General features: G+C 47.7%; 1 protein-coding gene across 3 annotated transcripts in view; it reads left to right on the top strand.

Moving 5' to 3' along the window:
• The window catches only part of Eml1 (EMAP like 1), a 148,294-nt gene that overhangs the window by 80,942 nt on the left and 53,273 nt on the right, over positions 1 to 14,079 (top strand). For all 3 annotated transcript variants that reach the window (XM_055592928.1, XM_055592926.1, XM_055592927.1), the window contains 2 exons: positions 5,535 to 5,717; positions 13,101 to 13,233. In XM_055592928.1, coding sequence (XP_055448903.1) covers positions 5,535 to 5,717; positions 13,101 to 13,233 — 316 coding nt within the window. The remainder of the gene's footprint in view (positions 1 to 5,534; positions 5,718 to 13,100; positions 13,234 to 14,079) is intronic.

The following is a 14,079-nucleotide window of genomic DNA, read 5'->3' as shown; positions in this document are numbered from 1 at the left end:
TTGTTTTTTTTTTTTTTTTTTTTTTTTTTTTTTTTTTTTTTTTTTTTTTTTACAGCTAGAAAAGTAATTGATTAAACTTAGTTTTTGTAATCATTAGTAGCTGCTTGGGAACAGAGGGTAGGCGGAGAGAGCTATAGGGTTGTCTTTTTGTTTCTGGTGTCACAGAGCCTGTGTGGAGTCAGCAGAGTTCCACTGAGCTGGGTGGGAGAGACAGACTGGTGTGGGGATGTGCTCATCTCTCCTTGAGTCCTGCCGCTCTGCAGGGCATTCAAGGGTGCACGTCATGTCAACTGCACTGTGTCTTGAGGCTGTCACTGTGGGCTGAGGAGAAGTGGTTGGTGCCGTCGGTCTGGGTGAGCTCATGGGCTAAGGGCTTTAGTTTGCAGGCTTCAGTCGCCAGAGTCAGGCCACTGATGTCAGCAATGTCTCCGACGGCCCAGGCTTCGCTTTTTGTTGAGATGACAATAACATTAGCAGCAGTGAGCCACACAGAGAGAGCGTTCCTAGCCTGAAAATTCAAAGTATAAAAGGCCGTGAAGTCTGAAACTGCTGGAGCATCAATGTGGTGAATTTTTAGATCTCGGATTGTTTGCCGTGGTCACGCCATAAAACACAGGCCTGAAAAACTTCAGAACTGGAAACACACCCAGTCCAAACTATTTCAGATATAGGACATTTCACCTTCACGTGGACACATACTACCACTGTGTGAGTGTCTCCGGGCCATGGATGTATTAAGATTAGATGTTAGTGCACGTTGACTTTCATTCTCAAGAGAGCACCAGACTTGGAAGAATTGGGCCTGGAGTGGTTAAGTTCCTTGCCAGGGTTAATGATCGAGGTCAGGAAGCCTAGTGTGTGTGCCTGGACTGCACTCCCTCTACTGTACCCTGCTCCCTCTACACCCTCAGGGTTCCCACTCCTCGTAGGAGTGAGAGAGGATCTTCTGTCCTAGGCTGACCTTGAACTCGCTATGTAGCCAAGCCTGACCCCTAACTCCTGATCCTCCTGCCTGCACCTCCTTAGTGCTGGGATTACACACGTGGCCATCACACACAGTCTGTGCAGGGCTGGGGGTCAAACCCAGGGCTTCTCTCAGCAGCGTTTCTCAGAACCGTTGGCACAGTGCGAGGACATGCAAATGTGCAGCCTTGAGAACATCTGCTCTTGACCGAGGCTTACAGAGAAGCCACCTGCTCAGGCCTCACCCCTGTGGGCTCAGTGCCAGCGTTCTGCAGAGTGGCTGCTGCCTAGAGACGGCCCTTCTACGCTGGGAGAGACTTCCTCACTGGGCCAGTTACACCCATGCAGGGTAAGCAGAGCCCACGCCGCCCAAGTAAGGAGGTGACCCATCTAGTGGGTTCCAGTCTTGAAAACCCAAGATGGGCTGGGGCTCGCTTAGTTGGGAGAGTGCTCCTCCAGTCACAGAGCCCTGGGTTTGACCCCCAGCACTGCTTAAATCACGTGTGATGGCCATGTCTGTAATCTAAGCACTATCGAGGTGGAGGCAGGAGGATCAGGTCATGTTTGTCTACGTGTCAAGTTCAAGGTTATCCTAGGCTAGGTAAGACCCTCTCTCACAGACAAATGAATCCCAAAGCAAGGAACGAAAGTGTGGAGAAAGCCTGTTTTTTCCAACAACTCTTCTAACATTACAGGAAAAATGACTAATAGCACATGAAAACTTCCAAGTTCCAATAATAAGATTTATTATTATTATTATTATTATTATTATTATTATTATTATTATTATTTTAAGATAGGGTTTCTCTGGCTGTCCTGGGCTCACTTTGTAGACCAGGCTGGCCTCGAACACATAGAGATCCACCTGCCTCTGCCTCCCATGTGCCAGGATTAAAAGTGTGGGCCATCACGCCCAGCTTAAAAAAATATTTAAAATAAAAAAATAAAATAAAGCAACTTTAGAAAAAGATTAGTTTTTATTTTCTGTCTGAGTGCCGGCATGATACATGCGCCCTGTTGCATATCAGAACCTGAAGAGGTCAGAAGACAGCATCAGATCCTCTGCAACTGGAGTTAGAGGTGGCGGTGAGCCTGAACCCACAGGTTCAGGTGTGGGGACCTGAACCCAGATCCTCTGGGAGAGCAACAAGTACTCTTAACCCCTGAGCCACCTCTCCAGCCTCTCGGTCTGGGCTCTGTTTTAATGACTTTCCTGGATAAATGTGCAGGAGGTACCAGTTCTGAAATCCCTTTAAAGTAGATAGCTTTCAGTGGTTTTATCTGTGGCGCATCCTTGTTCAGCATAGTCTTCTTTGACAGAAATGAGGGAGAACGTTCCTTTTCAAGCTATAGGACCCGGTGATGTGTTTCCCTGTTGGCGACTGCCTGTGTGGGTCAGCTCTGGGTTATGCTGTTCTCTGACTAATCTGCTTCCCCGGCTGTATTAAGGGGAAGATGAAGCCTCGAGTGCTGCCAAGCGGTCTCCCAGCCATTACCCGAGGAAACCAAGCTGTCACAGCTGAGCAGGATCTGAAAAGTGCACGGATTATCTCTCAGGGAAACCTTAGCAGGCTCAAAAGCAGAGAATCTCCTTAGAAGACGAGACACTTCAGTTTTTACTTGTGTTCAAAGGTGGATATTGGGTGTTTTTTTTTTTTTTGATTAAAAAAAAATTCAATTATATGTCTTCCTATACAAATTGGATGGTGTGGTTGAAAGTCTGATTTACGCATTTTTGCTCAAGTCTCACCTGTCCATCCATCTGTCCACCCATCTACCCACCTATTGAGGATATAGTGGTGCTGTTTTCAACTGTGAATTTTAGACCATCGTCACTCAGCATGCCATTTCTGTCCTACTCCATGTGTGGAGATACACAGTTCACAGTACAAGTTTGGACCAAACAGGCTTCTGTACTGGGCTGGCTCAGACCCCAATCACAAGTTTGTGCATCTTGTCTAAACACTGTTGTCTGCATAAACAACCCAGAGAAGTCATAGCTGGTCTTTCTGTGTTAGCATTCATTGACCATAACAGAAGATTTGAGACAATGAACTTCTAGAAAGATGGGGATTATTTAGCTCAGCGTTTGAAACTTCCTGTCCATGCTTTCTTGGCCCGGCTGCTTTGGGGCTATGATGACACAGCATTCTTTGTGGGTGGAGCTCATGGTAGAGCGGACCACTCACCTCATGTCTGAGAAGCAAAAATGAAAAGGAATGGGGAAAAGGTCGAGGTCCCACAATCCTTTGCAAAGGCATGTGTCCAGTGACCTCAGAGGGTCTACCACACCCCAGCCCCAAAAGTTCTGTAGTGCCATCACCCTACCCCTGAGGTTTAATGCGTGGGCCTCGGTAGCAAGCTGTAACATTAGCCTTTCTATTTATAAAACATATTGTTAATGAAATACTAAATTCTTACCTGCACACACACACACACACACACACACACACACACACACACACACAAAATGTTCGGAGAGAAAGAGCCGGGGCAGTGATGATTCACGCCTTTAGTCCCAGCATTCCAGAGGCAGAGGCAGTAAGATCTCTGAGTTCGAGGCCAGCCTGGTCTACAGTGAATTCCAGGACAGCCAGGGCTACACAGAGAAACTCTATCTTGAAAACCCAACCAACCAAACAAACAAACAAATTCAGAAAGGGGCTAAGTTCAGTTCCCAGCATACAGTGGGCTACTCAATGCTCAGGACTGCCTGTAATGCGGGTTCCAGGGCATCTGAGACCTTCTGCTGGCATGCACATACCCACACACTGACATACAGTTAAGAGTAGAACGAATTTTAAAACTATTTAGAGAGTACTCTAGAATTTTGAAAGAAATATTAGATTTGAGTTTACTCGGACGTTGTACTAAGGTTTTGATAATAACAGCTTATTTCTAGCGTACATTTATGCATTAGCATGTGCAAATATATTCTAAGTGAAGCAGAATTTGTCTACTGTTACAATAACCGTCTGAGATGGATGCTGGTGCTGTCCCTGCTTTTCTGGTGGAGAAACTGGGGTACCTAGTGAGGAGCAGAGCTGGAATCTGAAAAAGTCTGGAATCCAGAGCCAGTGCTCTTTGTAATAGAAATTCCGCTGGGATTGCCTCCCCTGTTCATTGTGACACAGCTCTTTGCCTCTCTAATTTTAGTTACATGATACTGTTTTTTTTTTTCCTGTTCATTTGCTTTCATCCTGCCTTTATCTTTGTATCTGAAGTGTGTCTTTTGGGCCATTGAGATGGGTCATCAGCAGGACTCACATGGTAAAAGGAGGGACCAGCCCCAGGAAAGCTGTCTTCCGACTTCCACATGAATGCCGTGGCCTATACAAGTGTTTTTATCCATATACACACAAATAAAAAAATGTTAAAGCTCTAAGCCTTAAGGGGAGCTTAAGGTTAGGGTTTCGCCTAAGGTTTTTATTGCTATGACAAAACACTGTGCCCAAGGCAACTTTTAAAAGAAAGTTGAGGTAGCTGTTCCAGAGGGCGAGAGTCTGCGGTGTCTGGAGTGAAGGCGTGACAACGGGTGGCAGTGACAGTGGGTGGCTGGAGCAGCAGTTGAGGGCTCACTTCCTGATCCACAAGACAGAGAGCACACTGGGAATGGCACTCAGGTCTTGATGCCTCAAAGCCCACTCCCCAGTGACACACCTTCTAATCCTTCCCAAACAGTTCCACCAGCTAGGGACCAAGTCCTCAAACATCTGAGCCTATGAGGCCGTTCTCATTCAGGCCACCGTAGGGAAGGCGGCATGGTGGGAATGCCATCAGTGAGGAGGAGGTGAGAGAGACAGGGAAGGTCATGCAGAGCACAGTGGGGGTGACCAGGAGTTCGTACCTGTCAAGGTGATGTCCACGGCTGTTACATAAGGGCTTGTTTACCAGACAGATTTGACCAGTCGGCGATTTGGCCTTCAAAGAGTGGGACCTCATTTCCCCAATCTGTGCTAATTTGGGAGTGGCCCTCTGCATCTGAAGCTCTGAGGGCTGTGTCTGAATTTCATGGAGCTGCCCTCTTGGTGCTGGTACTGTCACCGTGACCTGGGTACATCTCCATCTGCTAGTACCGCCTGGCCACGGTTTGGTGGGGGATCTTGGAGATCCAAAATGGATTTAGGCACACCTGCTTTGGTTTCAAGAGACTGAGCAGCTAGCACCTGGATGGGCCGTGTGGGCCTCTGACCACAAGGTCCCGGTCAGCTAGCACTGTTAGAGGAGGGCTAGAAGGGCAAGCAGAGAACTCCACACTACTGAGAATTTGAAGTAAACAGAGTCTGACCTTACTCACATCCCCGAGGGGCCCTGATACCGCCGAATAAGCAAACAAATGGGTTTGCATGTAGACGTCAGTTTAAACATGACAAGCACATGGAGAGTGAGGTGCTGGTAATGGAATGAAGAGAAGAAATTCCATAAAGTAAACCGGCCCACGTGACTCTGCCAACAAGCCATTGTCTTAGGTCTGTAGACTGCATCATGTTCAAACAGTGTCCTGTGTACAGATCTGGTTGTCACAGGGGAGAGGGGTTATTTCACTCTCCTGACGCTTCTCTTTGCTCTAGATGACAGCGCATCTGCTGCCAGCAGCATGGACGTATCAGACCGCATCGCCTCTCTGGAGCAGCGAGTCCAGATGCAGGAGGATGACATCCAGCTGCTCAAGTCTGCGCTGGCCGACGTGGTTCGGAGGCTGAACATCACGGAGGAGCAACAGGCTGTGCTGAACAGGAAAGGACCGACCAAAGGTGGGCACAATGTGGTGTCCGCAGCAGCGTCAGAGATCCCTGCCCCTGCCAGGGTGACTCATCCCCAATCTGACCCCAAATCAAAATGCCCTAAGCCCCGCCCCACTAAACCAATCTCACAAAATTTGACGGTATTTGTTGGCGTGCCTTTGGGGGAGCGGGGTTGTCCTGAGTGATGCTGAGGTGCACATTTGAAGATGATACTTAGGTACTCTTTGAGTCAAGAAAGGGATTGTCTGGATGGACCACTGAGGACAGTTAAGGTTGCTGGGACAGAGTGAGCTGACAGAGCTTTGGGCCCTGCTGGAGGGTCCATCCGTAGGGTTTACTGTTATGTCTCTTCTCTTCCTGTGCCCTCAGCTAATCTGGGTGTAGATGTGGGAGACTTCCCTTTAGAAAGCTGAGTACAGAGGCATCTAGCTGGCCTGTTTGCTCAGGGTGTGCTTTTGGGACCCTTCCTGTACCCATGGGGATGTACTAGTAGGTTTCTGCCCAATTCAAGCCACTATTTCCTGCCCCTCCCAGGACATGGCCTACAAAGGCAGTGCTCATGTTAAGTTACTCTGTAGTGACCATGCCTTCAAGTTTCAGAAACAAAAGGTGTCATAAAGCCTGTCACCACACACATGCATTTATCAGTGTCCTGACATTTCTGCCTGCGGGCCGTGGCTCATCTTTTGCCAGAGTTGGTTTTCTGGCTGTCCCATCCAGGCTGTGAGGTTCCTCTGGATAAAATACCCTGAGGTTGTATCATGTAAATGTCCCTTTAGAAATGCTTTTCTTGGCTGGGCATGGTGGTACACACCTTTATTAATCTCAGCACTCTGGAAGTGGAGGCAGGTGGATCTCTGTGAATTCCAAGACCGTCAGGATGTCACAGAAAGATCCTGTCTCAAAAATAAAACAGAAACAAAAACAAACCTTTTTTTTTTTTTTTTTTTTTTTTGAGCCATGGAGATAGCCCAGTCAGTGAGGTGCTTGCCATGCAAGTGTGAAGACCAAAAGATGGTGCTATTGGATGAGGTGGTGTGGGCTTGTGGGTTATAGTTCTAGTGCCAGAAGGGGGCAGTAGATGGGTTCCCAGGTCTTACTGATTGGCCTAGCCTTCTTGGCAAGCTTTAGGCCAGTGAGAGATCTAGTCCCAAAAACCAAGACGCATGAATTCACACACACATGTTCTCTATATGTCTCTGTCTGTTTTTTTGTCTCCCTCTCTCTCTGTCAGCTTGAAGGCTTGGGTTGTCACTGAGTTGGGAGAAGGCCGTCTAACACTGACTCTTGTTGGTTTTGCTCAAGCATTGCCTTCTCTACTGCTTGGCTATGTCTCCACTCTGTGGAGAGGGAGCCATTCTTTGTCCTTCATGATACTAGAGGGCAGACCCACATCAGAGGCACATGCTTCCCTTGGCTCTCTATTTTGAACAATTCTTTCCGGTGATCTTTGCTTCTACATTCTAAAGTGGCTGGGATGTTTCAGACCAGAAACCCGGTTATGTTAGATTTCTGTGACCTACCCAACTTTCCACAAATAGATCTGGTGATGACTGTGTCCCAAAGGGTGCCTTAAATGAAGCTTCGGGTTTCTCAACTTTCCTTGTTTTTGAAGAGTAGGGGAAATAACAGACAGGGTTCAGCCAGGGTTTTTATTTTACTTGATGATGAGTGGGACATTTGATCATTACAGAACCTGAGAGAAATGACTTTTTCAGTTATCTGATGCTTCGCTGTACATTGTGTCTGTGAGTGAAAACAGCATAAGTTTGAAAGGTGGGAACTCACACTGAGGAATGAAAGGGAGTCAGGAAAGTGGGAGACATGTCCTAGGGGGTGCTGTGGCCTACGCTATGTCATTTGGGGGTCAAGCTCTTAACTGAAGCTCCAGGCCCTGGGCCTGAAGTCTGTAGAGCAGTGGGGCTGTGTCCTGGACTGTGGGAGAGCAGAAAAGGTGAGGTGAGCAGCGGCATGCGTGCCTTCCTCTCCCTGCTCTTGGCTGTGGCTGTGGTGTGACCCGCTGCTCCACGATTCTGCCTTGACCTCCCTGCTACGGTGGACAATAGCCTGGAACCGTGAGCTAAAATGAGCCCTTTCTCCACAAGCTGCTTTTTGTCAGGGTGTTTTGTTATCACAGCAATAAAAGCCAAGATGTCAGCTACCTCATCTTCATGCATGCTGTGTGCCACACCCTTCGTCAAGGAGTTTCACTTCTTGTTTCTAACCCTCCCAGCGGCCTGCCAGGCAGGCATCGCCAGACTTATTTGATGAGGAACTTGAGGCTTAGAAAGGGTGTTGGCATATCCACGGCTGATCCAAGCTAGTGGGGAGATCAGCCCTGTCCGCCTCGAGGGTCTCTGCCCTGTGTCCCTCTGAGACCCGGGTTGCCGCCATCTCATCCTGGAGGGTGTTCCCACCTCAGTATTTGTGGTGCTCGCTTCATCTGAGAAGTCCTTTTGTGTCATCCCTGCACTTACCCGAGGAACGATTAAGATGTGACTTCAAGACATTTAACACTTTATGAGGCAGAAGAATCTCTTTTTGTTTTGTTTTGTTTGTTTTTTGAGACAGGGTTTCTCTGTGTAGTCTTGGCTGTCCTGGACTCACTCTGTAGACCAGTCTCACCTCGAGCTCACAGAGATCCACCTGCCTCTGCTTCCCTGAGTGCTGGGATTACAGGCAAGAGCCACCACGCCCGGCTAGAAGGATATCTTCTATCTTAGCATACCCTGGAAATCATGACTTCATTTCTCCCAGCAACCGGGAGATGGAAGCTGTGTTGTTTCTTTTCTAAGATTTGCGTGGCGTGTGCATGTGCACGTTTGGGTGTCAGGTATGTGTCTATCCTGGAATGTTTGCTTGGATTGTTCTCTGCCATACCTTTCAAAAATGATCCTATTTATATTCTTAAGTTTATGTGTAAATGTGTGTATGTCAGCGTGTGCTTTGTGCATTTGAGTGCAGCTGTCCAAAAAGGCCAAAAGACGAGCGTTGGGTACCCTGAGGCTGCAGTTAGCAGGCAGTTGGTGGTGAGCCACCCAACGTGGATGCTGGTAACTGACCTCAGATCTTCTGAAAGAGTAGTGTATACTCTTAACCACTGAGCTGTCTCTCCACGTAGTGTTATTGAAATATAGCGTGAGCTGATTCACAAAAACAGGCATCTTTCTACATCTTTGGGGACTGGCTCAGGTCCCTCACATGTAACGGCAAAGTGCATTACGAAGAGCCCACTTGTGGTGAGAATTTCGGTTTCTTTAAAAGCATAAAAACGTTATGGGAATATGTTTTTGTTTTCATCCCAAGTGTGGGATGTGGGGCTGCTTCAGATTGTCCACAGCAGCCGATTTGCCTTGTGCTTTAGCAGGGGTGTGATTTTGCCAGCTGAAGCTGGTTTATGATTGGCATGATGAGGACTCTTTAGAGGGTACATTAATGCTAGAGTCCCAAGAGGTGGGGGCTGCTGCTCCCCTGGCTGCCACTGTCTGCTGGATTGCTGGTTGCTGATTGCTGGTTGGAGATATCCTGATGACGAAGATCAGATCTGCCCCAAGGAACTTGACACCCCTAACCAGCAGGAAGTAGTCTAATGATCTCGGTGCCCCGTTTTCCCTCTAACCTTCTTTCTCTCCCACCTAGTTTTGGTGGGTTAAGAGGGATAGGGGTGGCATAGGGAGGTAGGAAAAAGAACCCAATAAAGTAGCCAAAAGTCCAGTAACACCTACTCCCATCCTTCTTTACAACTGAAATCCCTCCTGTGTCACATGTGATACCTAGTATATTGTAAATGCTGTGGGTCCTGTTGTTCAAGAAATAATAGCAAGAAAAAAAACCTGACTTTTTAAAAGCCATTATCTGTCTTCAGTTGGAAGAGCCCACAGGCATCGAACCTGTAGATGTGGAGGTCCATCCGACTCATGCTCCTTCTATGTGTGGGCTGGTGACAATGGTTGATGGAGCTGACCCGTTAGTGGGCAGCCGGCTGCATGCAGCATTCTTAGTGTGCGACAGCTGGGTCTGCTCCTCTCCGTGCTTTGGGCCCTCCCCAGCCAGCACCCCCTGGAGTAGCACATTACAGGCTCTCGGCCTCCACCTCCCCTTTAGGAGTGAGAGGTAGGGAACGACAGTAAAAGCTTAGAATATTTTTGCCTTTGTCTGATTCTGTGACAATCCATCAACATGGCACTGTCCATCTGCTTGGCGTTGCTGTGTCCCCAGGGCCTCTGGTCTTTTCTGGGCTCTGGTAACTGTTTGCTGCCCTTCAGGGATAGAAGTGGTGACAGTTTATTTCTGTCCCCAAGGGACTCAGTGTTCGGCCTGGGCTCCAGGGCTGGGTGTAGAGTCCATTAAAGCACATGGCTAGAGGGTGGGTGGGTGTGACTCTAGGACAGTGTCAACCAAAAGCTGCCTTTGTATTAGTCAGGGTTCTCTAGAGGAACAGAACTGATAGGAGGAGTATCAGTTATATGTGGGAAAGGTGTTTATCAGAGTGGCTTACAGACTGTGGACCAGTTCATCTAACAGCTGCCCACCAACAGAAAGTCCCAGGATCCAGAAGTGGTTCAGTTCACAAGGCTGGATGTCTCAGCTGGGATCCTGAAGAGGCAGACTACAATACCAGGGGAGAAGTAGATGTGCTAGCAAGGCAAGGGCAAGCAGGCAAAGAGCAAAGCTTCTTTCTTCCATGTCCTCACACAGGCTGCCAGCAGGAGATGTGGCCCAGATTAAAGATGGAGATTTTCACTTGATCCAGGTTAAAAGTGGGTCTTTCCTCAGCCAGGGGTGTTGGAACGCTTTTTTAATCCTAGCACCTGGGGGGGGGGGGGTAAAGGCAGGTGGATCTGAGTTTGAGGCCAACCTGGTCTACAGAATGAGTCTGAACTGCACTGAGAAATCTTGTCTCAAGAAACAAAACAAAAACAAAAACAGTAGGTCTTCCCACCTCTACTGATTTAACAACAATAAGAGAAAATCTCTCAGTTATACCCAGCCGCTCGGATTTTAGTTAATTCCAGGTGTCAAGCTGACAACCAAGAACAGCCATCACAGACCTGACAGGAATCCCAGAGAAGGCCGTGACAGCTAGTATGGTAAAGACGAGAGGACAACCAAGGTTGACAGTGTCGTAGCCAGCTGTTCTCGGTGTGGTCCCCAAAACTACAGAGCACTGACAGTGGGGGGAGAGAATCGTCTCTGCCCCCCCCTTCCTCCAGATTTAGAGCAGTGCTGAAGCAAGCACACCCTCCAGGTCCTCTCACCCCCACCAAGTGGGCAGGATCAGGTGAAGCTGAAGCAGCTGGCCACATTAGATCCCCAATCAAGAAACAGAGCAGCGAGTACAGGCCACTCCTAAGCCCAATTTCTCTACTGTTACACGGTCCAGGGTCCCAGCCAGGGGATGGCGCCACCCATAGTGGACAGCTCTTCCCACTTCCTGACAATCCCCCTCAGGCATGCCCAGAACCAGGTGATTCCAGATTCTGTCAAGCTCACACTTAACACTAACCGTCACGCTTGTGCGGGCTTCAGATTCATGTGTGCTCCAGGCAGTCCGTTTCTTTTTATCACCGAGGCAGTCTGCTGTTGAATGGACCAGCTTGTTTATTTATTCATTTACCTATGGAAGGAAGGCCATCTTGGTTCCTTCTAGTCTTTGACAATTGTGACTAAAACTGCTATAAACATTTATATGCAGGTCTGGGTAGACATAAGTTTTCAGGCAATTAGGTAAATACTTAGTGTCAGAATGATTACCGGATCATATGGTAAGATTAAATTTAGCTTTGTAAGAAACTGCCAAACTGTATTTTAAAATAGCTGCACCATTTTTCATGCCCATTATCAATAAATGCGGGTTCCTGCGGCCCCCTTCCTGGCTTGCAATCGGTTTTGTTTTGGTTTTGGGATTTCAGCCATTCTAATGGTGTATAGAGCTATTTCACTGTTGTTGTTTTAACTTGAATTCCCCAATAACGGTGATGTTAGCTATCTTTGCATGTGTTCACATTTGCCAAGATCTTTAGTGAGGTATCTCTTCTGATCGTTTGTCCACTTTTTTTTTTAATTGGGCTGTTTGTTTTTTTATTGTTGAATTTTCAGAGTCCTGATTATACTCTGTACAAGTCCTTTATCAGACTCATAATTATCAGACACAGATTTTCTTCCAAGCTATAATTTGTGCTTCCATCTTCTTTAAATTTCTTTGGCAAACTTGTAAAGTTCTTAATGAGGTTTACTTTGTCAATTTCCCCCACATCGGTCAAGCTTTTGATATTTGTTAGTTTATTTTTTTTTAATTTTATGTGTAAAGGTATCTTGTCTGCATGTATGTGTATATGTACCACAATTAGGCCTGGTACCCAAGGAGGTCAGCAAAGGTATTGGACCGTTTGTAACTAGAGCTTCGGATGGTTGTGTGTAGATGTGGGGAATCGAATCCAAGCTCTCTGCAAGAGCAGCAAGTGCTCTTCACCGCCATCTCTGCAGCCCCCTTCCCACCATGATGGTTAGTTTTACCTGCCATGACTTAGAATCACCTGAGAAGAGAGCCTCAATTGAGGAATTGTCTGGGTCAGATGGGCCGTGGCCGTGTCTGTGAGAGATCGTCCTCATCATTGATAGATGACGGGAGACCTGGTCCATGTGGGCATCACCATCTCCTAGGCAGTACGAGAGGAAAACGCTGAGAGACAATGCAGAAGCCATGTTGGATCTGTTCCTTTCTCTCTGCCCTCCCCTGTGATGTACCAGGACTAGCTGCTTGACTTTCTGCCTTAACTTCCCCCCAGTGATGGAATATAGCCTGGAACTGTAAAGCAAATAAACACCTTCTTCCTCCATGCTGCTTTTAGTCAGGATGTTCTATCACAGGAACAGAAACAAAAGTAGAACAGTGTCGTATCTTGAACAACAGCAGCTTCATTGAGTTAGGGATGCAGCTTGGTTGGTCCAGTGCTTATGTAGTTTGATTCTCATTAGTGTCTAAGCCGGACACAACAACATACATCTGCCTGGGAGGCAGGGAGACTAGGAAGTTGAGGCAGTGCAGGAGGAAGAAAAGAGAAGGGGAGGAAGAGGAGGAGAAAGAACAGCTGAAGGAACAGTAGGAACAGGAGGAGGAGCAGGGGGAGGTCGCTGAGCCCTTCAGTGCTTGCTTCTAGAGATGTTCAGTTTTGTGCTTCCTGTTGCTTCTGAGTTAATGTCTGTGTGGAGTGAAGGATGTTCTCTAAGGTCACTGTTCACCGTTGCTGAAACAGCCTCACCACTGGCCTTCAGACCCGTGCTACTCCTGCTAGCTTTTAGAGTTGAAACCATCTCTGGGCAGCCTGGTGCTGTGGCTCATTACTGCTGCTGTGGGTTAAGTCCTGACTTCATCCTCTGCTTCTCTTGCAGCGAGACCACTGGGGCAGACCTTGCCACTGAGAAGCACCGTCAACAATGGCACCGTGTTACCAAAGAAACCCAGCACTTCCCTCCCCTCCCCCTCGGGGTCCAGGAAAGAAATGGCTGTGCCAGTAACCAAAAGGTAGGCTACTTGAAGGACTCCCCCGACTTCTCAAGGCAGAGATCTGGGGGTCTAGAAGGAGCACCTCTTTCTCACAAGGTGCTTGCGGGCTCATCCAAGCTGAGGCTCTCGGAATCCCAGGCTTTGACGTGTTGTCATCCATGGAACGGTAACTCAGTTTCTCTGCTTTAGGTTTAAGGTAGGGCTTGTGAAGCCTCAGCCAAAACAGTGGTGTGACCTTGTATTTCTACAGCCCACTTCCCTCCATGCAACATAGCAAAAATTCATATTTCCATAGCAACCTTTATGTTTTATTGGTATGATCAGGGTGAACTTTTAAATTGTGCCCAATGAATACAATGAATTATGATATATCTGAAGACAACACAGATGTCTATTTTCAAGTTTTTGGTGACTTGGTGACTGTTGCATTTCAATGTTTTCTTTTATGATCAGTGTTAATTCTTAGACTGTAGAAAACGAATGCCCATGCATTTTTACAGTAGAGCTAACTTTGAAGAAATTCCTCTGAAACTCCACCTCATAGGTGTGCCATGAGAACACAACAGAGGGCGGCGAAATGGTGCAATGGCTAAAACATTTTCTATGCAAGCAGCAAGCTTGAGTTCAGAGTTCAGATCCCCAGAGCCCGTGTAAATGCTGGGTGGGCATGGTGGCCGGCGTCTGGAAAGCAGAGACAGGAGCTGCCCAGAGCAAGCTGCTCAGCCAGACTAGCCTTGCCAGTGAGCTCCCTGCCCCAAGGGAGAAGGTGGAGAGCAACCAATGGAGACTCCTGACTTCAACCTCATGGCTCCACATGGATGTGTGCACACATATAAACACACATAGACACACAAACACACATAC

Source organism: Psammomys obesus, unplaced genomic scaffold (assembly GCF_907164565.1).
Source record: "Psammomys obesus unplaced genomic scaffold, mPsaObe1.curated_primary_1811, whole genome shotgun sequence".
Lineage (NCBI taxonomy): Eukaryota > Metazoa > Chordata > Mammalia > Rodentia > Muridae > Psammomys > Psammomys obesus.
This window is presented reverse-complemented; position numbering and strand designations above follow the sequence as displayed.